Here is a 27,709-nt window from a genome sequence, read left to right as displayed (position 1 = left end):
CACCTCAGTCCTATAATATCACATACATTTCCCCTCTGATCAACTTCTCCACCACGAGTGTTAAAAGATGCGTGTGTAAACTGTGATGATGAAGTAATGATGATGTAAATCTGTCCCATAAAAATGCTCAACAATGGGTTTAATACAGTACAAGCACGACGAGCATCAGTGCTACAACTGAGAGGTTTAGTAACGTAAGACCCAGCTTCAATCCTGTATTATATAACAGTATTATGCGACCTTATATGCTGATTAATGAATTGTCAGATTAATTTAAGTGAGAAATATCCAAAATAGCCTTTTTAAAAAAAATAAAAATAAAAAAAACAACAATAACAACAGCTGCAGCTCATTTCTTTTTCCCCCCCTTTTGTTAAAAAAAAAAAAAAAAAAAAAAAAAAAAAAAAAAAAAAAAAAAAGGCTGAAAATTATTTGGGAACAAAAGAGAAAAAAAAAGGGGGGCCGCAATACGATTTATTTGCATTTGTCAGGCCCAGTTTTGGAGATATTAGCTTCTCTTAAATCTGCTGGAACCAACTGGCATTCGCCGCTTTGTGCTTGAATTACACAAAAAAATATACTTTGAAAACTGAGCAGCACTGTCTCTTTCTACAAATCATAATCAAATAAATAGAGAAATTGTAGTTTTAAATTTCACTTCATTTCAGTTTCAGTTAGATTTCAGAGATGATCTTCTGCTTTCAGTTTGGTTTTTGTTGGTTTTGTTGACTCACACACGTCAACACCAAAGACTCAAACACCTGTGACAAATTTCACTGTTAAAGACTAAAATGAGAGACTTTAGTTTTGTAATCACTAAATATTGCTTAAATGACATTAAATAAATGTTCTTTTTTCTCGTTTTAGTCAGTAATAACGGCCGTGGCCAGTTTTACAGGACAGTAAGAACTACTTTCTTTCAGCTACAAGCTACACCCATGATGGGAAGCGTGCGTTTGTGATACTGTATAAACACCGACCTCTTCACCCCTCAGCTGAGCTCTGTTAACAAGCACCAGATGTAGAAAATAGTTCCTGTGTGAAACGTTTTGCAGGGGCGTGATTTCTAGAAAGAGACAATTACAGCTGAGTTATTTCTGAGCACAACGAGGCAAATATGAAGTCAGTTTATCAAGACAAGGCAGAGAACTTTTCAGCAGATATCTCCAAAACTGTGAAGTTCACACAAAACCAATCTAGATGGTCCTGCAAAGTGCAGTTTAGAGTCCCAATAATGGTCAAAACTACTTGATAAGATGGGCCTTCTTTTCAGTGTTATTGTTAGCTCACCTATCTGATACAAAAACAAAACAAAAAAATAAACTGTCTTCCTTTCCGTTAATGCAGCTACAACAAGCAATAAATATTCTATAAATAGAAGAGTGGTAAATGGTCACAAGATACCTAAAGTAAAGGAAAGGTTAATAGTTTGCAAAGTGCACCAGATACTGCAACAACACAAAGCTCCCACATTAATATCATCCCAGGCTATGGCTAGCTAACTATACATCTCTCCTCCCTCCATTCCTCTTAATTCAACCAGTAGTTATTATAAACCACACATGCTGGAAATTTCTCCAGATTCCAAATATTACAAACTGGTTTTATTTATGCATTTATTTTTTGCTTGTAATTTTAAGTGCTTTTCCCCGCTTTACCTGATAGTTCAGAGTGGATCTTATGAGACGTGATGGAAAGGTAAAATGGTGCCATTTGCTCAGAACATAAAATTGTTGAAGACCTTCAGGGGGCACGAGGCCACTATAGTGTTGCCATGGGAACACCAAATGGTTATAAAAATTGTACCTGTCTTTTAATCACCGCAGCACTGTAACCTGTGGCAGATTGTAGGGTTCATAATAAAGGCAGGCAATCAGAAAGAGAACCACACTGGTCTGCGAATCAATGCCAGTCAGAGTGGAATCAATAGGTGGATATACAAGAGCCGGCAATCCAGTCTGCATCACGTTATGAAGAGGTGAACATGTGTTGTCCATGCTGCTTTAACGCACAGGACAACTTCACTGACCAATGTGTCCAGTTACAGAGAATATTTCAATAATCACTGAATAACAGAAACAGAGTTTCTGGCGCTGTTAATTAAAAAAAAGAATCCCTGCAAATTGTGACATTGTTTCCAGTTTGAAGCTTGTAGTGATCCACTGCAAACAGGCACTTAGGTGTCGTGTTACCACAGCTTGCTTCCTTCAACCCAGAGCCTTTTTCATATAAGTCAGCAATGAGAAGCATAAAAACAAACAATCATTGGTAGATGCGTTTTCAGCCTCACTTCCATTAACACCAGAAAAAGGCTTTGATAACCGTGTCTGGGTCCTCAGCTTCTGCGTAAACACACGAACACGTCAGACGTGCAACGCTGCCGGGACACGGAATATAAAGTGAGAAACTAAAGGTGTTAAACAAGCACTACTGTCAACTGTAGCTGCTGAGACAGACAAACCGCCGAACCTTTCCTTTGGAAAGCGAATCAGCTTTTATGAGGCGGAAAACGCCCCGCCCTCACTGCTCCTTGCACCCGCAGGTGGATGAGTGTGGCTGGTTGGGGCTGCGGCACGGTTTCCAGAGCAGCGGGGCGCTGAAAATGCCGATTATTCCGAGGTTGATGGCGAGGCTGATGGCGAGTGCCCCGATGGTCCCAAGAAAAGATGGCATCATTCCGTGGTTCAGGAGCCACGTCCTCCGCGATGTCATGTCTGCGATCACACCCTCCATCTGGAAGTGGGACCCCACCACAGCGCTGACGTGGAAGAGCTGGTGGCTGTGGCCTTTGGGAAGGAAAGACGAAACAAAAACAGTCGAGTCAAGTCGCCGAACTGAATGGGCGAGTCCAACAGTAAAACTATGGCGTCGCTACTATCCAGAGCAGCTTTGAATTATTCACAGTTTAAAGTAATCCTCGTTTGCTTAGACTGGGTTTTTGATGTGGTTTGAACCTTTGTGTCTGTGAAGGTTCTCAGTCATCCAGGTCATCGTAGTCAAAGGAGCTTGCAAAGAAAAGCGTCTGGACTTCTTTAAGTTGCTTGAAGACGTTTCACCTCTCATCCGAGAAGCTTCTTCAGTTCTAAGGTCAAATGGTGGAGAGTCCCAGATTTAAACTCTCCACCATTTGACCTTAGAACTGAAGAAGCTTCTCGGATGAGAGGTGAAACGTCTTCAAGCAACTTAAAGAAGTCCAGACGCTTTTCTTTGCAAGCTCCTTTGACGTTTGAACCTTTGACTAAACCATCTCGTGATTCATAGGGTTACAGTCCTGTCAACAAAGCCATCATAAAGCTGTATGAGACACTGTCCTAAGCCGGGAATGATAACACTCCACATATTAGAGAAAAGAAGAAGCAGGAATAAGGCTATCCTCTGAGGACCGGGAGGCAATGTGCAATTTTCAATAGTCCTTAAATAACTCTGCTGTGAACATTGTTGAAATATTTGATACTTTATTTCACTCGTCGTTGAGTCCTAAAGGGATGCACGCTCCAAGTGTTGGAGATGGTGTGGATCATCAGGAGCTTATGTTTTGGAGACGCTTAATACACAAAACACTGAATATATCATTTAAGACTTGTACACTATGAGTTTTTGAGAGTTTGTACCTAAAACACTTTCGTGCCATGAAGCTGAGGAGAGATACAAAACTTCTTAGACTGCCAGTAAAAAAAGTGTAGAACCAGTAAATTCAGCACCACCCTCAGCTGAAGACTGACATGAGCTCTACAGGAAATATTTCTTTCAACAAAGGAATGATGGACTGGAATAACGGTGGCAGGTTGTGTATTCTCTTTTTATATTCGAAAAGTTGGGAAAGACCCTTTTTTAATATCTAAGCACCATTTCCTAATAAACAAATCTTTAAAAATCTCTTCTTTTCAAAGATTAACAAATGCAGCTGCTTTTTGTCCGCCTTCAGAGGCGTTTGAAACAATGACACTTGTGTGAAACCTCACCAGAGAAAACAAAACAATCCACCGAGCAAAGAAAGGTTTGCGCAGGTTTACACACCATCACTTCCAAAGCCTGTTTGATATCGAGCCATTATTTAGCATCAATTGTGCAGCAACCAGCAGGGAAAACATTCAAAAACAAGCAAAGACAATAGAAGGCAAATGTAAGCGTTGCAGTCCCACACGGAGGCCAAACTAAAGAACACTGTGCTTAGAGAATAACGCTGACCCTCCCAAAGGCCTTTCCCAAACTATTGTTCATAAACTTACATGTATTCATATCTTGGAGCGAACTCAATGAAAACAGAGGCTTCTAAAACTTCAAAAGCTTTTGTACGTGCACTTGAATTTGAATGCGACTCATTTGGTTGTTTTTCTTCGTCTTTTAACTGGCATTAAGTTTTGAAAGTGTGTTCCGAGCTGTACTGAGCGCCACAAAAGGACGTACCGAAGTAGTCGAAGCACCCCGGGGCCAGCCTCTCCGGGAGGTGGGCGGTAAACAGAAAACAAGTGAGGAAGGCGAAGAGGAGGTGGTAACAGTGATTGGACAAGGCGCCGGTTGGACTGCAGCTTCCACCGCAGCACAGAAGAATCTAAACACAGGGGGAAAAAAACAGATTCTATTATTGGATTAAACACAGATTAACACTGATTGTCGGAGCATTACTGACCCAGACAGAAAAGTGACTTGCATAATGCACAAACTAATGAGGAATAGTGTAGTGATTAGGGGAATTAACTGATGGCAAACATTTGTATTAGATAAACAAAGGAAATCAGATTCTGGGATAGTGAGCCAAAGTCCGATTACATTATTAAAGAGTGGCACTTATCAGCGTTTATGTAATGACACAAACAAACAGACCAACACAAGCTGTGGCTTTTGAAAAAGATACTTGTTCAGAGTGGAAATTAAGGTCAAATTAAGTAAGAGAAGAATGCAATTATGCAAGTGTATTATACGCCACTTTCTTCCTTTCAGATGTCGGAGCAAACTCTGTGAACTCAATTACTCAGCAGCTTGATATAGAGAAGAATCTACTGCCTCCAGATATATACAGAAACGACAAACACATCACACAGTCTGCAACTCCCACTCTGTGGTTTTCCTCCAATTTCCAGCTCCTTTGTAGTGTCAAAGAAATAAAATAAAACCTTCACGAGATGAAAAAGATGAGAATCTTCCAATATAACCCCCCCCCCCCCCTCTCTTTTTTCACTGGTGCCAGGCCTTAAAATGAAACAGGAGGAAAGCACAGACCAGCAGAGCGAACAGGACCAGCCTTTCATATCGATCATTAATTAATAAAAGGAATCATCACCTTTGTGTATGTGCTATGGTATAACCGAGTACGAGTTGAGCTGATGAGTAAAAGAAGACTATATATTTGTTGATTTTATAAAACATCTGAACACAGAAATGCTGTAGAAAGTCAGAAACAGTGAAAGTCTGTGAGCTGAGAGAGTGTGAGCACCATCACTTCACTTTTCGGTCTCCTTTAACGTGACTTACCCTGTAAACCAGAGGGACGGTGTCAAAAATAAATGGGACGACAAATGCTATGGTCCGAAGGGCTTTACTTCTCTTTGGGAACTGCAACTCCAGGAACCTGCGGAGGCCAACAGAGGGCAGCGATCATTTCACTTTGTCATCTCCTCGCCTTTCAAAGTAGCGCGTCTCAGCCCAACCTGTCGAGAAGCTAATGTAAGCCCTACAGCTATGCAAGAGTAAGTCCCTCTGATCATATTACTCCTTGGCTTTGGTGCACCCTGCGTTCACGACACTGAAAGAATACAGAAAGCAAATACTGTTGCAGATTAGGATCGGGCCGTTTACATTTGACTTAAAAGACACCAAAGCGCTGAGGATGCAAAATGGGGGAGGGTCACTTGCTCCTTCTGAAGTTTGTCCTGATAAAGTTCAGGAGTTTTGGACACTGTTCACTAAAATATTTGTAGTATTTAACCAATGCAAACTCCATTCAGACGCAGTATTTGTCAGTATGAGAGGAAGAAGGCAACCTAAGTAAACTATTCTCATTATAGACTCTTCTCATAAGATGAAAGGCCAAGAGGGAGCTCTCCCTTCAAGCACGTACTGTTGAGCTGGCAGGAGTACCAGCCTTAAAAGTCCTATAAACTATTCTGAATTCTAAATATTTGGCTTTTGCAGGTGGTTCCTTAGCTGGGCCGCAGGCATGGACGACTTCTATTTTGCTTTGTTACTGTACACAGGATAGATCACTGAATTTCCTGAAATACCTCTTTCTTTAAACATACCAGTACACTACACATGAAAAAAAAACGGAGTTAAGGCAAACTGTTGGTGCAAGGAAGGTGTAGAGGGCAAGCCTACGCTTGAAGCCACTGTGGTGTTCGCCATAGTCACAGTCCAATAACTCCAGCTGTACTTATCTTGTCCATTTAACAACTTTATTGGATTCCATCGTTTGTATTTGTTGTTCAACAGTACTTAGTATCCAGCGTCATTTTACATAAAATCACACAAACTGTTTGCTCCTTCCGACCAACAACACCTGACGCTAAGTACACTGTGTCTACCTTAAATACAGTCCCATAAACACACCATGCTGTAAAAACACTAAAAGTGACCCTCAGCAGCACACGTAAGGTAACAACACACAAAAAAATGGCTGCTACAGGAGGAGCAAACAATTATTTGGAAATCTATTGTTCCACCGAAGTGAGCTACATTCAGTCAAACTCTGACATCCAAGTTTTTAAACTCACAAGGCTTATTTACCTTGATTTGTGCACGACTGTAAGATGCAGGATGCTCAAAGTTGAATTTTCTAAGCAAGCCTGAGGACAGAGAGGATGTAAACATCAGCTTCTTACCTGGAATAGCAGGACAGGCTGGTACAGAACACCGTGTTTCCGATGGCAATGGGAACAAAATGCTGATGAAGCCAAGTGTTTACCCAACACTCTGGCATGACGTAGTATCCGTAGCTTATGGCACATCCTGATTTAAAACAGGAAATTAAAAATATTTATTACATCAACTGACCCGAGAGAAGCCTGAACAACTAACAGCTGATAAATAAACATGTTTCATTCTGACTGCAGGACAATAATGGCAGACAAAGAATTTCAGCTACAGAAACTGAGACAGTGAAACTTTTAAATATGTTGTTATTAATCCTCAAAATACCTGCGACGTTTTCCCCCCAAAAAATTAAAGAATAGATTCAAAGCACACAAAAAAATTGAAAGCTGCAACTTTATGCTACAGTGTCTTAAAAAACAAACAAAAAGAATTGGGGGGGGGGGGGGGGGGGTCACCAAAGATAGAAAATTAGCATTTTACAAATAGTTTTTTATTAATGAATATTACACTGGTGACTTCTACTTCAAATACTTAAAAAAAAAAAAAAAAAAAAAAAGATCAAAGCAGAAAGGGAAGCATGTCATAGAGATCTTTGAAACTAAATGAGGCTGTTAACTAAAATCAAAGACTCTTATATGAAGCAGAAAAACAGCGTATAATATACGTGGGACTTGTAACCCAAATAAGTAGCTCTGATGTTTCTCTCTGGAGAAACGCCACAATCAAAGCTCTGCCTGCGCCCACCGAGTGTGCGCTGTGTTCTTTTTGTCCTGCAGTGACACCGCCTGCTGATCTTATTCCTGAGATGGACTTTTGAGCATTTTAAACTGGGTAAATCTTGGCCCTAAGAAGCTTTGTGGTAGATTACCAGTGAGCCAGCCATGAGCCAACCCTCCCCCCCCAAAAAAACAGGACTTCCAAGAGGGCCTCAGTTAATGTTTAACTGGTGGGATTCTATCTATCTATCTATCTATCTATCTATCTATCTATCTATCTATATAAAATAATCTGAAATGCATGTGCAGTATATCAATCAATATCAAGTTGTCTTCTTGTGCTAGTGTATCTTAAAAAAATAGATACTTTTTTTCATACATTATTTTTTTAAGTTAATTTTAATATACTATATAGTATATTCAAATTAAGGTGAAATATTTGATGCTTTTGAGTTTTAATTTTTATGTAAATGGATCGTTTCTCATTATCTTAGATTCACAGAAAATTTTCGAAGACCAATGAAAATGTTAAACTTCTGAAAATGACGTTCATTTATACTCTCAAACGCCTGATATATTTACAACTAATGCATGAAGAACACAATATTATATTTTTTTGATCTGCTCTAGTATGTGCTCACCCTCAAATATGCAGGCAGGTGGTGGGGAAAAAGTTTGCAAATGAACAGCTGCGCAACAAGCAAACCTTCCTTAAAAAACAGGAATGTTCAGTTCCCTCTTTGTGGAAGTTCCTTGTAAAAGCAGGTGCATGCGGGAGGGAAATACTATTCATAGGAGAGCTGGTTATGAAATCAAGCAAATACTGGAGCCATAAAACCCGATCCATCTTTCAGGACGCTGGCAGAAAGGAGAGTAACATTGTTTCTGTGTGCTTTGAGTGTGAGGCATGTCTGATTTCCATATAATCTCAAAGGCTAACACAAGCAAAAATGCTTTGAATATTACTGTGGAACAGAACTTACCATGCAAACAGTTCAGAGGAGAAAGAAAGCAACGTTTCATCTCTTAGTATAGGACGCGTGCACTATTATGGATAGACCTTAATAAAGGAGCAGTCATCCTTAATGAGATGCATGATGGTTGATCAGCCTGTTAAATGTGTTTCATAAAACAGAACCACCTCAAACTGTCTGACTTTACTGTGGTTTGGAGTGTTTCAAGCACCTCGGCCTTTACCCGTTAAATCTAAATTATTCTGTGTGTTATATTTTAAACTGTTTTCTTAAGGTGGAATCTACAACCATTTATTTATTTACCAGGAGATGGAGAGACTGAGGAGACTGTCTATAAACAAACCTCTTTCCTTCACGTAGTTCAAAGATGGAAAAGATAAAGAGATGAAATTCTGAGCATTATGTTGTTTCCTCCGTTGATATTTGGTTACCTAGTAACGCTATCACGCGCTAAAGAAACAAAATACACCCCCCAACATTAAACACCGCTGTGGCATCAGGACTTTTGCATTCAACCCCCCCGTGCACAAAGATTTACTACCTACAACCAGCCTGGATAGAGCTCACCTCCAAATGCTCATCCTGCTGCTTCTTCTCTGCTCAGAAAGAAGACTTTGTCTCGGGTGGCATGACCCATGAAGTAACGTAGCTTTAGCTTACTGTAACTCAGACAACTCAAACTGAGACAGGATGACACAAAACCATGTGACACATTAATCTAAAGTGAAATCTCATGATATTTCTTGCTGCGTGTAGCTGCTCCCTAAGCTGAAAAAGAACTCATGAAGACCATAGCAAGTATCTGGTATCAAGTCTAGGTGACTTCCTTGATGAGTTATTACAGTCACAAGATTTTCAGAAAACTTGACCTCTGACCAAACTTCTTCTGTTCACAAAGGTGAGTGTCCACACTGACCACCCGCCTCCCACCCAAGCAGGATGATGACAATACCCCATCAACTTCTCACAGCTGAGGGGTAAAAAGGATGCGACAGCTCAGAACGTCTCCCAGAAACAAACAAACAAAAAAAATCGGGATAAAATAATCTTCTTATAATCCACAACTACTTCAAAGTTAACATTTTCATTCTGCTTTTTACACAGATCTGCTAAGTAGCTACTTATTTTATATATACATTTTTGTTGTCTTCTCTAGTGTTGTTTTTTTTACCTTGGCCATCTGTTTTTATCTAACAAAGGCAGACAGGGAGGTAACAGAGCTGAACTGATGTCTGTATAAGAAGCAAAGCCAATATCACAGAGTGATGACACTGTAGTGTTAGACTTCACATCCCTGATTCTGCAGTGCTGGCGTGCTTCTTAAAAATGACACACCGTGTCCCCTTGGGATTATTTTGATTGTTTCCCTGAACAGAGTGTCATAAAGAGTGATCTCAGAGGAGTGTGAAAAGAGCTACCGACTCCTCTTTATGATTTCAAGATCGTCCTGTTTCTTGGTAATGTACAATAACATCAAAAATGCTTTTAGGACTCCACCACCGGGGGTTTCTTTACCTAAGCTGTAGAGGCTGAGAGCTCCGTAGTCAAAGAAGTAGCAGATGTGGCGGGACTCTGCGGACATGGTGCTGAAGGTGTGTGCACAACTGGACGTGAAGGGGTAAACGCAGATGAGCATCATGTACACCAGCAGCGGCCAGGTGTAGCTGTCAGTCAGGAAGTTCAGGGTAGAGCAGAGAACGCAGAAACGCCACAGAAAGTACCTACAAAAATTAACAAATTAAAAATGTATATATACAAAAATGTGACCCATACAGGTGCATGTAACTGATGCTACCGTGTAATATGTTGGCACATGCATCTGTTTCCAGGTTGTAGATTTACTACAGAGAAGTACTCTGTGACTGTGTTTCTTAATTAGCAATGTCACTGCTTCTCTCTGACATCCTGTGAGCTTCAAAGCTCTCTGACTTTACGTGTATTTTGATTCAGACTTGGTGAATTTTCCAGATGTAGCCTCCACATTTCCCCACCTGTCTGTTTTTCTCTCCAGAACTATGAGAATTTTCAAGATTAAATCTCTGACTTTCAGTGATCCTTAGAAACTGTCGTGTTTACACAGCTGGAACGCTGACAAATGTTCACTTTACCTCTTGCTTTGATCATGAATATGACTAGACTTGTTCGAGTCTGGTGTGAATGAAAGGACACCAAACACAAAACTCACCATGTTGGGAGGAAGTGGGTCCAGATGTTGATCGTCTCGTTGTTCATTTGGAAGCTGCTGAGGATACAGTCCAGTGCTGAGCTCCTTGGGTGACGGTATCCAGAGATGATGCCGTCCTCCCTGAACACCTGCGGAGCAAGCAGACAATCCAGGTGACAGGTGTGAAATTCAACCAATCCTCGAAAAGGAAAAGCTGATCATCAAACTTCATCAGTAAGCAGAGAGTTTGCAGAACCACTGTATCGTTTAGTTACACTACAGTCCTAATGATGCTGGGTTTCTGAGGCCAATATCAGTATTTAAATTAAATGTCATCATTAAAATGCTGATATTTTTATATTTTCATCGATCTGTTGTGGAAAAAACGTTCAAATAACAATGATCATTTCCACAAAAGCCAAGTTTGCACCAAAAACTACAGAAAAAAAGTTAAAAATATGTAGCAGAACTTTACTGGTGGTAATTATTTTTTTATCTAGCCCCTTAAAGTGTCTGTATATAGTTCCACCACTGTTTTCACTACAGTATGTAGTGAAAACTTGTTTCTTTATGGTAAAACATCCATGACCGGATCCATCTGGATGTTGCAAGAGGAAAAGATGTTAAGACAAACAAAGATGACAACTATGTAAATATTTAGCAGGAGGGCTCTAATATCACTGCCAGTTCACACAGATTACAGTACAGCACAGACTACAGTGAGTTGAAGGGAAAGTTCAGGTCGATGGTAACACGTTAGATGTTATGATTGGGTTTTTGAGATCTACTTTATTCATCACACCAGGTTCCCAGCGAGCTTTATATTAAAGGCTGTCGTTTTTTTACAGGTATTACCGGACTGTACACAACTCAAAAAAATAAAGTAGAACAATATAACTGGAGTATATGTTGCTGATCCCAGCAACAGTTTTTAATGTTTTTATATGTGAAAAAAAAACTTTTTAAACTCCAATAACAGAAAACCAAGGGCCTAATTTTAGTCTACACACTGAACTCATGGCTGGAAACCATGCTGCAGAACTGCTGCATGCAAACTATTTGTCACTTATGAGATAAGGTCACTACAGAAGGGAGGACGGCAGCCAAAGCAGATGCTTGAACTGCAGGGTTCTGGCTCCTGCTGACAGGCTCACAGCCACAATCAGCTACCACGATTTTTTTCTGCTGAAGTGTGAAGATTAACCCTCATATGGCAGAACCATTGTGTGCAAATACACTATGGCTCAGTCTCTGAGACATGGATTAAGCCTAATCTTAAACTAAACTTCTTTCAGTTGAGATTTCTTTACTTTATGTCTATGACTGGGCTTAATGCACGTCTGTGAAACTGGCTGTATGTCTGCAAGGCTGCAAGGTGCAGTGGGTCAGGGTTCGGAGGTAATCACATGATGAAATCCTGATCGTGGAAGCAAATAAAAGCCTTGAATTAAAAATACAAACATGGAGGTATAAAAATAATATTATGCAATTTATCATTAAGGTTAAGTGAGACAAAATCCTAAATGTCTGTGGATTTACCACACAGTTTAGACTCTGTGTAGCACACTGTGGTCCTTTTTTAAATGTGTGGTGAAAATATTGCAATTAGGAGCTTTCAAAAGTTTTAAAAACTAGTTACAACTAACTAAAACAAACCAATCTAATTATTTTATCAAATTAATAAATTTTCTCCCCCTCCTTTCAGAAAAAAAACAACTTTATTTAAAGCATATTACTCTCTGCTGTGCCTGTGCATTGATTAAATGATGCAACCTGATGAAACAATAATTATCATACTACAAGAACAGCAAAAAAAAAAGAAAAAAAAAAAAAAAACAGGTTGCAAACTCATCTGTAGCGCATCATAGGCTCATTTACATGGAACAAACTGAAAGACTACAAAGCATAAAAATCTCTCTCTCTTGGCATCGCTATTGTTTGAGGCTCGAGTCATTCGTCAGGCCGGGTCATATCCTGACAGACAAACCTGAGCGTTTCCTGGTGTTACATAAGACAGTAAGAAAAAATAAACATGCATTACATAAACAGAAGAACGGATGCTTGGCTTTATAGACACGACTATTGACAAAATCATTTCTCTGAAGACTTCTACAAATAACTGATGTCTATAGTAGTAATAATGATAATAATAATAATAATAATAATAATAATAATAATAAAGCACTGCAGCTTCTCTGCAATTAACCTTCTGAAATGCTGTGTAATGCCACAAATGCTTAAACTTGAGTGGAGGGCTGATTATTCGTCTCATATGTATTTACATTCACCTCTTAGTCCTTAATAAGAGTTTAAGAATACCTTCATCTAAGGAATAGAACCAACCCACCACCTTTTCCCATCAGTTATACGGTCCTAACAGACCGGACCTGGGTACACCAGGTTACTTTCTTACCTTGGGGACTTGGTGGATGTCAAAGAGCTGAGGGAGTTTGAAGCTAAGCATGTCTGCGGGAAGCCTGATGGCACCCCTCCCTCTTTGACAAACTTCCCTGAGCCTGGCTCGCCCCCCACGGCAGAGGACGAGCCACACGGGGTAGTCAAACACCGGTATTCTTGCCGCTAGGTCTGTTCTGTTCGGGTCCCATTTCAAGCAGCGCGCCCAGCCCTGGCTCCACCCAATGCCACTACTGGCCCCAATCCCACGCCACACAGGAAACACTGCAGGGACACAAAGACATGCACACAATCAGACACCAAGATAAGACCAAAACCTTGACTTCCCCACACTGGCTCCCCATAAAAAATGAGAATTTTTTTATGATTGTCCATACAGTTTTGGTTACTATCAGTCAACAGTGATGTTTGGTGATACACCTGTGCATTTTTAAGTGTCAGAGACTTTATTGTTAAAATATTTATACATGACTTATGAAGTGATCAGATTTGCTGGTTGCTTGGTGTTACTCTGATTGCATGCAAAACCTGTAATTTAAAACCAATTAAATGCACAGTATTAACTGAAAAGACATAGCTTTCACCCCCAAATAAATAAAATAAAATCATGCACTTCTTGCAGCATCATCAAGATTTTTTATTTTTATTTTCAGAAAATAAATTCCAGTAAAAGGTTGAAGACAGAAAGTGGCTAACAGCTATTGTGAATTGTAATTTAGGGCACTGAAGGAAATGATGATGTGCTCATCATTAAATCTGACCACCTGCTTTGTTTTGGTCATCACTTTGATCCACTGAAATCCACTCGCACAAATGCACCACACCGGATAACTGGTTCATCTGATGGCCCCCACCGTTAAAGTTTATATGACAGAGTCCTCGAGTGTGACATCTCTGTGGACTGGAGCAGACGCTGAGAACAATCGCGTATTGTCGTCGCTCTTGAGACCTACCCAGACACTGATTTAAAGAATGCCCGGCATTGTCACGCTGCAGAGGCCTGTGACCAAATGCAAAAATGTAATAAGAACATGTTTGTGTGAGCCACAGCCTTGCTGACCACTGCCCACTGGCTCACAATAGGAGTGTGAGCATTGCAACCGGATCATGTGGCAGTGGAAGAGGGCAGCCTAGTCTGAATTAGACTGATTTTCTTTAACAATTTGTGGACAGATAGCAGCATTATTTACCTTTGGAAGTAATGGCAGCAAGATAGGAAGGCCAGGACGGTCAGCTGGAGCCTACCGATGCTCATGACTGTTAAATACCCACTGCATTGTATCTAACAACATCTAACCATTTCCTTCTCCAAAAATGTATCTTTTGCCTTGTTTTTACCCGTGTCTGGTAATATGTATTGCACTAACACCTTCTGAAAGTTGAAGTAATGCACCTGAAAGAAGAACACGTTTAACTGCCAAACACAGGAGTGATAAAACCTGTGTAGCCTGGTGAGGTTTGATGCTACGGTTCAAACAGGTTAAACGTGCACAGCAAAGACTATTGTGACTGAAACAGAAGAAGTTCTGACAAACGGTAAAGCTAGCACCTTACAAGTCTATCCCACTATGTGCATACTCTATAGTATTAGGCTCGAATTGAATTAGTTTAGGGCATTTCTGGCCTCAGTTACCAGGACAAAATGTCCTACCATACTCCAAATTTTTTAAGTAGTTTGGAGAACATGAAAAAGAGTTCAAGGTGTCCAAATTCCCCAGATCTCAGTCCAGTTGAGCATCATCCCCTCTGGCAGGGTGAGAGCAACAAGAAGGGGCCGCTGCTTACTGCACCCCAGCTGCAGGCCCCGGCCTATTAACAGTGACAAAGTGCGCTTTGTGGAGGCTAAAGCCTTGAGAGTACAGGGACCAAAGGATGACTGTTACACGCTGCACTGGATGGAAATGAGGCATCTCACAAACACACCCACACACACATACAACAGAGTCCCACCATTGCTCAAGTGCTCGGTGCACTAGCATGCAAGCACGCTGGCACAAATCCTGCATTCACTATGGCTGGAAAGCATAGCTGCACACAAACAACTTATAATACCACAGCTTGAGTTAATAAAAGCTACTGACAGCCACAAGGTTCACACCTAGAAAAAAAAAAGCTCATTTAGATTCAGATCATTGGCAGTGTGCCACCAATCATTTAGTGTGAGATGTAGGTGTGTTTTTGTTGGAAGGTGTGTGAATGCTGCGAATGTTAATTCTTTGCACTCAGCCTCGGGGACCAAAACAAGTGAAAGATATATGTTTTTATATTGAATTCTAGACAGATCAGTCAATGTTTAAATGTGAAATGAAATATGAAGAGTCCCAGCCTTCTTCTTGGGACTCTCATGTTAAAGTTTAACAAAGTTAAAAAGCATATTTACAGCTTGGTACACAAAACAGTTTTGGCCTCTGTGGATAATTTCCTCCTTCCCAACAAATTTATGGGTTGGGAATTTTTCACACTGATTATACGTTCTGCATCCATAAGTCCACTACGGTCTGATTGATGCAAATTTCATCACAGAGTGTGAGTCCAAAGGTCCGTGCTGTTGTTCGCATGGATGGCGATTTTTTTGTGAGTGTATGGACTCGTCTGCAGAGACTTTGCACTACAACACATCAGCGGCACTTATGCAGAGGGAAGAAGACTTCAGAGAAATAGAACAAGAATAGAACAACAGAACTTGGCCGTCACATCTCCAGGTGTCTGTGTCTTTATCCACAGCAGAGTATAAGGATTCCAGCCTGCATTTGTGCCTTTTGGAAGCATTTCTCATGGAGTTATGCGACAGGATATCTACCGTAAATTATCCTGCTCTATGGTAGAGACCTTAAAAGAAGATTGTGCTTTAGTTTAAAGCACTCGAGTTTCACTCTCCTGTTCATCTGTTACTTGGGGCTGGGCGGTACGGTGGTGCGATGGTTAGCACCAGCTAGAAGGTCCTGGGTTTGAATCCAGACTGCGTCTGCCTGTCTCTCGCCTTTGCCTGCTATGTCTGCTAAATTATTCCAAGCAATACTACAAGCTGATCGAATATTGAAAACTGACAAAAGGTCTTGTGTCTCCAAGACCTGAGCTCTTTACTATTACTAGTTTATAATAAAAGTGAACTAAACATTTGCCAGGTAAATGCTTTTAATGTGAAGTTCCAGCAGAAAGAAATATTTGAACAGAAATCCACTTTTTTCTCTGGAATGTCGCCAAAGACATCAGGTCCACAATAATGCAAATGTACGAATACTGCAATACTTTTGTCAGTGGGACACAGGCTCAGTCACCTCCATGTTAGACACCGACTTAATGCATTTAAAAGAACACTTCTGAGATAACCATTTTAGGAAACAAAGCTTGAATGGGTTCCCAGTTCACCTTCAGTGCAGGCTCAAAGAAAAGCATCAAACATCAAACACAAGAGGCAACATCCACCTGTAGCCTGAAGCTCAGGACCAGAGCCAAATCAGCACAACATGCTGAGCATTCAATAAACAAACAGCGCCTGAAAAAGCTGATAGGCAGTCAAATGAGGGAGCGCCACCTTTTTCTTTTTTTTCTACACAGCTTTGGATTAGAGGATGTAACCAAACAAGTGGAAAAGTACTCTAGTAATGAATGTGCCAAAGACACTACAGCTCCATGACAGGCTCAAAACTCGAGCCTCATCTTCACCCCACCCTTCTTCCTGAGGCCGTGCTCCCTTGACAGATTAACTGAGCCATTCGGGAAGCCCTCTGCAAGGATGTGTTCAGATGGTAAAACGCACACAGAAATTTGTTTGTTGGACACACACATTGAGCCTCATTAACACAGACGGGAACAAAACAAACAAACAAAAAAAAAAGGTTTAAATCCTGTGAAAATATCAGTAAGAATATCTCCCAAACTGTCACCCTGTCCACTACACGCGAGGTGTTTACATGTGCTTGTCTGTGAGCGCTAAAGGCACCCACACTTTCTTTCCAGAATTGTGAATTGTGATAAACCTTGCTCAGGCATTTTCATTGGCCTGAGGTGTCAGACTGCACATTTCCCACAAAGTTATGCACGTGCACTCTGCGCTGCACGTGTGACAGTGTTTGTCAGCATCTTCAGGCTCTGCTCAAACACGTCCAGGACAGAAGACGACAACCCAACAGAACACATGCAGTAAACATTTCAGAGGGCTTGCCGTCGGTTATTGCACCATCAACCATTCCCATTTATATTAACAATTATATATTTTATGAGTAATGCAGTCTGCTGTGATGACTTTCATCCTCCAAGCATCCACCCAAGAGGACAGGCCCGCACAGGCTACAACCGCCTGTTTGCGTTCAACCCATGAGAAAATTAATGAGCAGGGAACCAGTTTTTCAAGTTAGGAAAACTCAACTGTTCCTCAGCACATGCAAAGTCTGATTGTGTCACATTAGGTCCCAGCAGAAAAACTGGTGTACAGCAAATTTCACGCTAAGCTTATTATGCGGAAAAACTATTTTAAACATCGATTTAGTGTTTTAAGTCTTTTATCAAGCTACATGCTCACAGATCAGTGGTTCAATTTCACTAGAACACTTAATCTACCGTATACTAGAGCTGGATAAAACTAAATATTTGACCTAAAATAATTTTATAGATCTATGAGACAATGTTGTCATTATGAAGTTGACTGAACTCATTGAGAATTGTGCTGTGCCAGAACGATCATGTTGTTGGGATAGCGGTAAAGCCACATCGGGTTAGGCCGACACATACAGCGTAGGAGGAGCGCCTGTGCTAATATTTGAGCTGCTGCAGCCGCAGACACCAGCATGTTAGGAGTGCGAACGAGACAAAAGACAAAATGACAGCAGGAAGTGTAAATAAAAACTGGAGCGACAGTGTCACCAAACACGATGCCCTGACTCACACAGCCCGAGGATCAAAAGTTGAGGTGTTGAAAAGAAGGGTCAGAGGAATTCAGCAGTGTGGGGATATTTTGGCTGTTTGAAGCCTGGCAAAGAAGCTGAGCAGCCCGCACTCCACACTGCATCGAAGTTTCCACAAAGGCAGGATATACTGTGGCAAGACACGATGCCAGTAAAGCAGAGTCGAAAATGTCGACTTTAAGTGGCTCATTAAAGTAATTGACCCTCATTATCAAATCCACAGACGGCACTTTCCTAGCTATACATGGAGTGGAGAGAGACAGCTGAACAGCTGGGTCACGCTTCACTACCATATCTGATTGTTGGTCAAGTCACATCTGATCCATATGATTTTGTATTAATGACTAGCTTATTTATTTGGAAGAGACCAAAGAATTCAGTTTAGCATTTTCTTGTGTTCTTTTGTAACACTTGAAACATTTAACTGGTCATAAGAGCACACTGACACTTTTATGTCAGAGTGCTCTTATTTAGTGCCACATCTGTACCTATGACATTTATTATAAATACATCATTTTGTACAGTATATTTAACATGTTCAATTCATAAAGTTTTTGTTTCCATATCATTCTCTCACCCACTCAGATAAAAGCTATTGTCAAGCCAACTTTTCTTCTCATTGGCGGACCTTCAAAATTAAAGTTCGAATACCGGGTGGGCGGGTCTTCTGTGCTTACAGCCACAGCAGTATGCCAGAGATGATCATACTGGGGAGCAGAAACCAGAATGTCAATGACACAATAGCTCATTCAGCTCACAATCCATCTCTATTCACAGGCTTTCTGCCTGCAAACTGGCAAATATGACCTTGACTGCAATTTTGTGAACACCCATTAATGATGTCTGGGTGCATGTTTCTCTAAAAATCTGGCCAATACTCTGGGAACAATTCTTCTCTATTGTGGACGGACACCTCGCCATGGCATAAACTGCGTCAAACAGACGATTTAGAGCAAACTAAAGCCTCAGCTTTGGTTTGTATAGGAGCTAAATGTTTTCAGCTTTGGTTCATATAGAACCCACGATTTGAAAATAATATATTAGAAAAGCATTCACCCCAGAAAACACAATAAAATATTATTTTGGAATATGTGACATTTCTTAAAGCCTAAGCTAACTTATTCAGTTTATTTGTCAGAGGTATTCTGTTCAGAGGAAGTCGTCTCTCCACTCTGTCAGGGTTTTTGGCTTTCTATCGGATTAAAAGAAACAATCTGAAGACGTTATCTTGGACATCTTTCACCACTTTCATAGAAAAATGAATGACCACAAGCAAAACTAAGTACCCACACACTAAATGTGGATGCTTTTATAGCACCAAACACTACCAAGCTGTGTCCCATGAGTGTCAGTGATAAGTATGGATGCTGACAAGACTGTACTCTTATTTAGTGCCATTATTGATTCTGCTTACAAGTAGTCTTCTAAGATAATATAAAATATACAGAGTAAAATTTATACAGGTGGGGAGATGCTCTACTGCAATAATTCTGACATCATTCTTTGCAAAAGAAATTGTCCAAAAAACAAAAAAACATAAGAGGAAGTGATAATGTCTCAGGAATGTGACTCTAAAACAAAACTGGAACTGGCTTTTGATTCCGAGCATCCAGCATATAATGATGTAATGCTGAAGACACGATGGAGGAAAGAAAAAATGCACTAATTCCTGGAAGCTTGACTATAGTCTGTACTGCACATTAGGTGGAAAAGTGAGCTCAAATATGTGGCTTCAATCATGCTTGATGCCTGAAAGCTTCATGCTCACCTGCAAGACGACTGGAGAACATTAATGTCCCCATCAGCATCCAAGGCAGAGGGCGTCTGCTCTGTGACTCAAGATTATGACTGAGATTTAAATGCTTTTTAGATAGAAGGTAAGCAGGCTTCTTGTTAATAATCCAAAAATACTTTAAGTGGAAAAAAAACAAGAAACTGAAACATAAAAACAAATGATTGTGTTTATCGGTTACGTATGAACTACGCAACCCTGACTCAGTATTTGAGGTTACTTTGAAACATAATGGGATAACCCTGCAGACAGAACGTCCACTCACTCGATCATGTGATATGTTTTGTAACTTCCCTCTGGTTGAAGTCATGCTGCAATGCTTCTCCTAGGTGTTCCTACTTCATCATGCCTTTTCTGGTAACCAATTACATCCCACATAAGGACTGCGCACTGTTATGAAACATGTTGATTTGACTTCCTGTGCCAGATCAAAACACTAGATCACTATCAGTTCTTTCATTTCTATTGCATTATTGATTCAAGTGGACCATTGAACTACCCAGTTCTGAATACTTGGCACAATCTAATAGAAGAGTCAGCCAGGGAATGCAGTATCAAATGGAAACCAGCTGACACATTAAACATGATACAAAAGAAAACAGGACCGGCTTGACTCCAAACTGAGATAAGGCAGCAACTGCCAAAAACAATGAATATGTCTAAACTAAACAACTAACCTGGGAAAAAGCCTGCAAATACCTGCTCAGGTGTCAGACTTCTCATTTTGTGCAACAAACACATCTTTTGCTGCACAAAAACTATTGTTAAATCCAAAAAACAGCAGAATTCCTCTAATATTTCTGACCAATTCATTTTTGTTAAAAACACAAAACACAGTTACTCTTCGCATAGTCGTATTTGGAGGACATACAGTGTCGAAATAAAAAAAATTACTTAATAAAAATGCTAATAAAGGCTCCAAGATAAAGTAAAAAAAGCAACAATCATTTTGTCAAAGACACTTTTATGTTTTGATTTTCCACTGTAGGGAAGACTAGCAATGCCAAAACCAAAACTAAATAACTTGTTTGTTTTTAAACATAGGCAACAATTATTCTAGAAACATTTATATTTTCTGATCAAATTTATTTATTCATTTGCTTAATCTGGTTCTCTTTTATTAAAACACAAAAGGCCACAACTCCTAACATTCGTGAAGCTTAAACTTAAACCTTTATTTAATTATTTTTCTATTATGTTATTCTTTTCTTTTTTTCTTTTTTTTAAGTTGTTTTTGGCGAGAAACATAAGTTCTTTGAATCGTCGTGGGGGGAAAAAAAGTTTCGCTCTTCTGGCAAGTTCTTACAATGTGGAAAAATCCATGCTGGAAAAACACTGCAGGAGTATTCGCCTGAACACATCTCCAGGGAAACGGTTCGGGAAAACATGTTGGTCACATGCAGCTAATTCTCATAATAACTGTCTCCGTTCTTCAGCAACGTGTGTTCTCTGTTTTCTCCTCTTTTTCTTCCCAATTTCCTAAACGCGACATTCCAAGAATTCCTACCCTAACACAAGCTGGAGGAAAAAGAAAAACGGTCTAGATGCTGGACTTCCAGCTGCAGACAAACAACAGTCTCTGCTGTAAAGAGTCACAGCTGCAAAACTTCAACCTTTCAGCGACGGACAGCGAGACCAAAAACAGAGAATGAAATCTTAGTGTGTGTGTAACACAAATATTCTAAATGCGCAGACGTACCGCGACCCTCGGGCATGGGGAGGGATTCCTCTCCTTCAATCCGCGTAATAACGCTGAAGTCTTCCTGTGGGCGACAACCAGGGCTGGGTGTCTTCAGTTTCCCGTACCTCGGCTTCACTGTGCAAGGTCTCCACACAGCCTCCTTTTCTCTTCTCCCACGCGAGCCAGTAGGAAGCGCCGCTTCGTGCTCACGTGGATCGCAGGAGTAACAACAACACGAGCCATGTGTGTCCACCCTGTGAGCGCGCGCTACTGCTGAATGGACAGTGACAATGGTTTGGTGTAAACCGCGTCCAAAATGGCAAATTTGGTAGTTTCCCTACTGCACGTATATGTACACATAGGGAGGCATATATACTCATATTTACCCAGAGAGGTAGGAGCAAACATTTCCATATTAAATGTATTTATATAGCTACATACATGGGGACTGAAACGTCAAAAAATAAATACAGATAACGAACTCTCTGGGTATTCCAGCTTCCTCCCACAGTCCAAAGACATGCAGTTAGTGGGGTTAGGTTATCTTGTTAGTGTAAATTGCCCACAGGTGTGAATGTGAGTGTGAATGGTTGTCTGTCTCTGTGACAGAACAGCAACCTGTCCAGGGTGAACCCTGCCTCTCACCCCTGGCAGCTGGGACAGGCTCCAGATTCTTAGTCTTTTAATGACATTTTGTACTGCAGATGATGAGATAATCAGTCCTTACAATTTTACACAGAGGGACATCAGTCTGAAATTGTTCCACAATTTGAAGATTCTGCCCATCTTTACTACTCTGTCCTTCGAAGATGCTCTTTTTATACACGCAGTCACGTTACCGACCTACTCCCATTTAATGAGGAGAAAAATCTTCCTCAGCCTGCTTGTTTTTACTTCACTTCATTTTTCAGCCTTTACTTGCCACCCTCCTGAAATTGTAAATACTTTGAAAATTTACCATTTTAACAAACATTTGATATGTTTTATATGTTTCATAAATGGAACTGTGGAGAAAATATGTGTTTATGACATTTGCAAAATATTACATCACATTTTTATTTACATTTTACACAGAACTGCAACAGTTTTGGAATTCAGGCTTGAAATATGAAGGACTGAATATGACAAAACTAGAAATTTACAAATTCATTCTATTATTCAATTATTTATTTACGTGCATGGTTGGTTTTGTATAAGGTATGGCATAGAGGTCATAAAAGTAAAAGAATGTAAAACTCATAATCCAAGCACATTTATGGACTTTACCTTTCTGCATTCCTCCTAATGACCAGCAGAGGATGAGGCCTCTGTTTGCAAAACAAACAAACAAACAAATAGATAAATAACTGTTGGCTTTTATTTATGAGCTCAATAAAAACTTTACTGATAATTTTATGTCCTCATTCACTTCTCTTAGTATTATTTGATACAACATGATCTACAGTAAAAAGAGACTGAATACCCTTTAGGGCATGGCTTTCAATGAAAACCAGTCAACTCAAGCAGAAACTAATGGAGGCAGGACGCTAAAGAGGAAATAGTAACCGTGGGAAAGAGTAAAGTCCTGTGAATCAGTAACGTGGGTCTAGTGGTGGAAAGAAACAGTACATTTATTCAACCACTGAGGACTTATAAGTGCAGTTTTGGGGGTTTTTGTTAAGTAAGTAGTACTTTTTAAGCATTTGTTGATGTTTATGATTGTGCAGTATTTTAACATGAAAGTTAATAAGTGATTATATTTGTGGATATATACTATGAAACACAACCAGCAGCACGGTGGTGCTATACTTAGCACAGTTGGCGAAGGGCGAGGGTTTGCGTGTTTCTGTGGGGAGCTTGCATGTCCTCTGCACGGCTTTTCTCTCAAACTTTGTGTCCAAAATATAGTGCTTTGTGAGGGCTTATCATATTAAGTAAGACTAATATTATCTAAATTTTGGCCATTTCCATAAATGCTTAAAAAAAACAACTTCCACTTCGTTAAAACTCGTGTAAGCTTATATTAAGCTCAGTATGTGCTGCGTTATGAAGCCACAGAAGTGGCTGTTGCCTCAGGCACAAACAATAATTACTGACATACCTGGCATTAACTCTCCCTCCTTTATGTTGGAGATGTTTTTGGCTCCAGGGCTGCCCAACCCTTTAGACCTAACAGCAGTGTAACACTATGACTCAGCTCTTAAGGAGGTGTACAATTTGGATCAAGTGCAAGACCAGTCAGTAGGCCAGTGCTCCACCACTACGGTCCAGACTGAAACTTCTACACCTAACTACCCTCCAAAGATAGCGTGGTAAGTATAGAACAAAACACAAGCAGAAAGGGGTCAAAGTTGAAAAGCTGGTCATCTAAAACCTGTAAGCAGATAGATTAATAAATGATTATTACAACTGTAAAATTCCTTAGGGATGTTATTAAAAAATGCAAATCATTTTAAAACTACTTCATATAAGTAACTGCGATACTGACCTAATTACTGAGTAATAATTGGTCTATAACTTTCCTTCTAAGCTCTCATTTCATGAAACACTAAAACTGAATTGATAAGAAGTTTGATGATAACAGGTAGTAAATATCAATTAGCTATGGGTGTCTTGCTGTTAACAGTAAAATATGGAATTGTAGTGAAATGTTTGCAGCCTAAATAAAGCTTGTTAAAACATACATGATCTCTCTCTGCTCAGATCTCTGTTGCCCTTGTGGCTTATTCACTACCCTTATAGATATGACTTGCAGGATTAGCCCCATGTTTACTGTTCAGGTTAGTATTCAGTGAGTTTCCACAAGAAGACTGCAGAAACATGTGACAGATTTCAGCAACACTGTAGCTGCCAATTTGCTTTTTTCTCTTTTGTTAAAAAACCCCTTTATCGTGAAATTAAGCATCACATTACCTCGGTAAATGAAATAACAAAAAGCATCTGATCATGACTCACTTTTGACCAAAGGCTACTTTGGTTTGGTTTGTTTCTGCAGACCTGTAACATATTTGAGGTTTTAACCTCGCGGTCCTCACTGACTTTGAGACTTCCTCAAACACCACCATGACAAAACTTCTTTGGTTTTTTTCCAACATGTCTAAACAGCCATGAGATGGACTGTTACATAATGTGGTACACGCATCCATGCCGCTCAGAGGAGTGATCCTGACGACTTCCACTGATCTGCTGCTTTTGTCTTTCAGTAAAAAAAAGAAAATTAAAAATGACTGAAAAGTTACGCCAGCAGCCCCTTGCACCCAGAATGTGGCCTTCCTTCTTTTAGAACAACATTTAAAATATACATAGACAAAATAAAGAAATAGCCCTAAAACATTTTGTTTCTATAACATGTCATATCTTTTTGAGAAGCACAGATTTAGCTACCTTCTTCAGTGCTGCTGTACTCGAGCTGTGTTTGAATTACAGCTCCTGGGTCGTTGCTGCCCATTTAAATAGTGCTGACCTGTTAACTGGACTGCACCATGTTTCTCTGGCAGTGGGGGCAGTGGTGATATTTTGTAGTGCAGTTTTGCTGTTGAATTTTAGTTTTCTTTAAGAGGTTTTAGTTGTTTTATCCTTTGTTGATCTTTGGCAGCTTAAACTGACAGGGTTTTTGTAGTTTGTTTCAATACTCATGTCTTAGTTTATCCTCCTTGTGTGTCTTAGTAAGGTTGTGTTGCTGGATTCTTTCACTTGATGCTTGAGGTCGATTTCGGCCTCAAATTATTATCAAATAGTCTCATATTCATTTTATGTCAGTAAAATTTAAAACGTTTTTCAAAATCTCCTGTACATGAAAAAGTCTACTTGGTCAGAGGGAATTATGCTGCACGTTAACAGATGACAACCACCAGAATCAGGAGGAATCATCCTCTGGAGAGGATGCGCTCACTGACAGCATCGTCAAGCCATGATTGTCTCATGACAGAGGTAAACACAGTGATGTCTGTGATACTGGTCAAATACTGGAAGTCACTCCGTAATGCCTCAGCAAAACCAATCGCACCTCTAGCAGCACGGTGACACTTCCTCAGGATTACAGTTACTCAAGTTGCCTGCGACTTGCTGTCACTTCTACTTTGCACATGATTATTTACGTCAGCCTTCTCATGAACCTGCAGGGAGACTCTTTTGTCTAAGCTTTGACCAGATAGGACATCCTGTTTTATTCAGCGCCAGACAAACATTCAGTTTCACTGCCATCGTACGTCCTGTTTGAGTTCATCCAAACTCAGAACTGTGTGACTTTAAACACAAAGGACATTTTAGTTTCACGCATGCCTTCCTGACAGCACCGCTTCATTTCACTGCACTATTCAAAGCAGCTGTTTGAAAGATTAGGAAGCATTGAGACATTTCTTTGCTGCATCATTACTGGCTAAAAATTTTAAATTCCAAGTTGGAAACTGGGCTCAGTACTACATATGAATGACATACTTGCCAAAATATGTCATTGATATTTTAAGGCTGCTGAAAAAAAACACTGCCTTTGCTGTAATGTTTTGTCAAAATATATCCAACAAATGAAAAACACCCACATCAAACCCATCTGTAAAGCACATTACCATGCATTCTTAAAATAGCCTTGCATATTCACCAGAAAGAAAGAAAGAAAGACAAAAAACTGAAGGGTTGGCCCCGCCCCCTTTAATGCAACATTAGTTATAAAACTCTCCAGCACATGTGCAGTGACCCCCAGCTGCACATGTTCCTCCTCCCTGAATGAGATCATCAAGTTTGTCTCTTTGGTATTGTCTCAAGTTCAAGTTTGAACGTTTTAGGGCTCAAACATTAGCATTAAATAATTCATTAAAAATGAAAAACATATTAAGAATATTTAGTTTAGTTTTACTTTGTCAGTAATCATTCAAATGATATCAAACACATCACGAATGAGTTGCTGATACTTGAATTCAATGAAAAAAATGACACAAGTGCTCCATTCAAGATAAGAGGATTATCAGCCAAACGCATAAAAAGTAACGGAAAAAGTGCTGATAAGCACAAAAACCGGACAGTTTACTTTCATGAATATGTTAATGATGTGTTGCATCTTTGCTTAAAGGTTTACGATCATGTTTTACATGTAAAATTTGAAGTAATTTTAACTCGGGTGTAGAGATAGCTTCTTTTTTCACTGCCTGAAATTACAAATACTAAAAGTACCTTAAAACCACATTTGAGTGCATATGAGAAACGCATCGCGTTACTGTGCAAACTGTTAATCAGAAGCAGCTTTACAGACTCTCCTGTTGTTATTGCAAGTACATAAAAAACGCTAAGCAAGAGCACGCAGGCGCGAACGAGCGTAAACAAAGCCTGATGCAGGATGCGCAGCGCAAACACGTGTATGGCCTGAACATTGCTACACAGCACATTTGTACGGTTCCTCCCCGCAAAAAGGAGTTGCGACTTACGAGGAAACCCCTCCAGTTTCACTTTACGGGAGGAAGGGGAGTGGGTGCACAGAATCATTACACAGTTCCTAGAAAGAGATGCACCGAGTGGGGCGGGAGTCCCTGCTATGAGGAGAGATCGTCGCCGAGCTTATGAGCAGCACTCTGGTCTAACCCTCCAGCTTCGTGTGTCCGCTCTTGGGTGATTCCGGTGAAAACAAGAGAAGAAACATTTTGGGGGCAGGAAAGAAAAACTTCCATTTCCATCAAAATGCTCCATTCGGTTTCGTTCCTGTTGTATCAAACACGACCCCTCCTCTACTCGTCTCCCTTTCCCTCTGCACATTCCTGCACTAACAAAATAAAAACACTGCCGGATCCACTAGTGTCGGAATCCCACCCCTCGGGCTGGATGTGGAGAAGAAAAGAAACCTTGTTTTTCACGATCGGGAGACAACAACAGAGGACACGAGCTCCGGAAACACCGACAGAGAGGGAAACATTTACAGTGACAGTATGAAACAATGAGGCATACTGCTAAACTAGAAACAAACAGAAACAAATGCACGAAAGCGGCGATAGGCGCACATGTAGATTTCAACCACAGAGAAGTTACTTACGCATAAACTCCAAGCAGGCGAGACATTTCCCCAAAGCGAGCACAGACCCCTGCATGGACATTTCTCACACAGATTACAGATGCTTTTAACTAAGGGGGGTAAATCTAACAAGTTTTGCGTATGTTTAAACCGTTCATCCTGTCCCTGCAGCCCGCTCCTTCCACTCCAAAGTCCCTGCAGCTTCACAGCTTCATGAGCTCTCAGAAAGAGGATTGATTCGGGTCAGCGAAGTTTCCCAACCCCCTTACCCAGCAAAAT

The 27,709-nt window shown here is 40.3% G+C and overlaps 1 protein-coding gene across 4 annotated transcripts; it reads right to left on the bottom strand.

The window, feature by feature from the left end:
- Positions 1-858: 858 nt before the first annotated feature.
- paqr6 (progestin and adipoQ receptor family member VI) lies at positions 859-27,709 on the bottom strand. 4 transcript variants are annotated; one of them, XM_040030804.1, is made up of 8 exons: positions 27,452-27,709; positions 13,078-13,343; positions 10,686-10,813; positions 10,016-10,221; positions 6,819-6,945; positions 5,473-5,569; positions 4,408-4,552; positions 859-2,786 (listed from the first exon to the last, which is right to left on the bottom strand). In XM_040030804.1, exons 1-8 carry the CDS (start codon positions 27,510-27,512, stop codon positions 2,521-2,523), a joined length of 1,296 nt encoding a protein of 431 aa, XP_039886738.1. In that variant the 5' UTR covers positions 27,513-27,709; the 3' UTR covers positions 859-2,520. The 4 variants fall into 4 exon arrangements, with proteins under 4 accessions (XP_039886738.1, XP_039886737.1, XP_039886740.1 ...); XM_040030803.1 differs by lacking the exon at positions 27,452-27,709 and adding an exon at positions 22,723-22,745; XM_040030806.1 differs by lacking the exon at positions 27,452-27,709 and adding an exon at positions 21,475-21,717.

This window comes from Simochromis diagramma, unplaced genomic scaffold (assembly GCF_900408965.1).
Source record: "Simochromis diagramma unplaced genomic scaffold, fSimDia1.1 OVJJ01000361.1, whole genome shotgun sequence".
Taxonomy (NCBI): domain Eukaryota; kingdom Metazoa; phylum Chordata; class Actinopteri; order Cichliformes; family Cichlidae; genus Simochromis; species Simochromis diagramma.
This window is presented reverse-complemented; position numbering and strand designations above follow the sequence as displayed.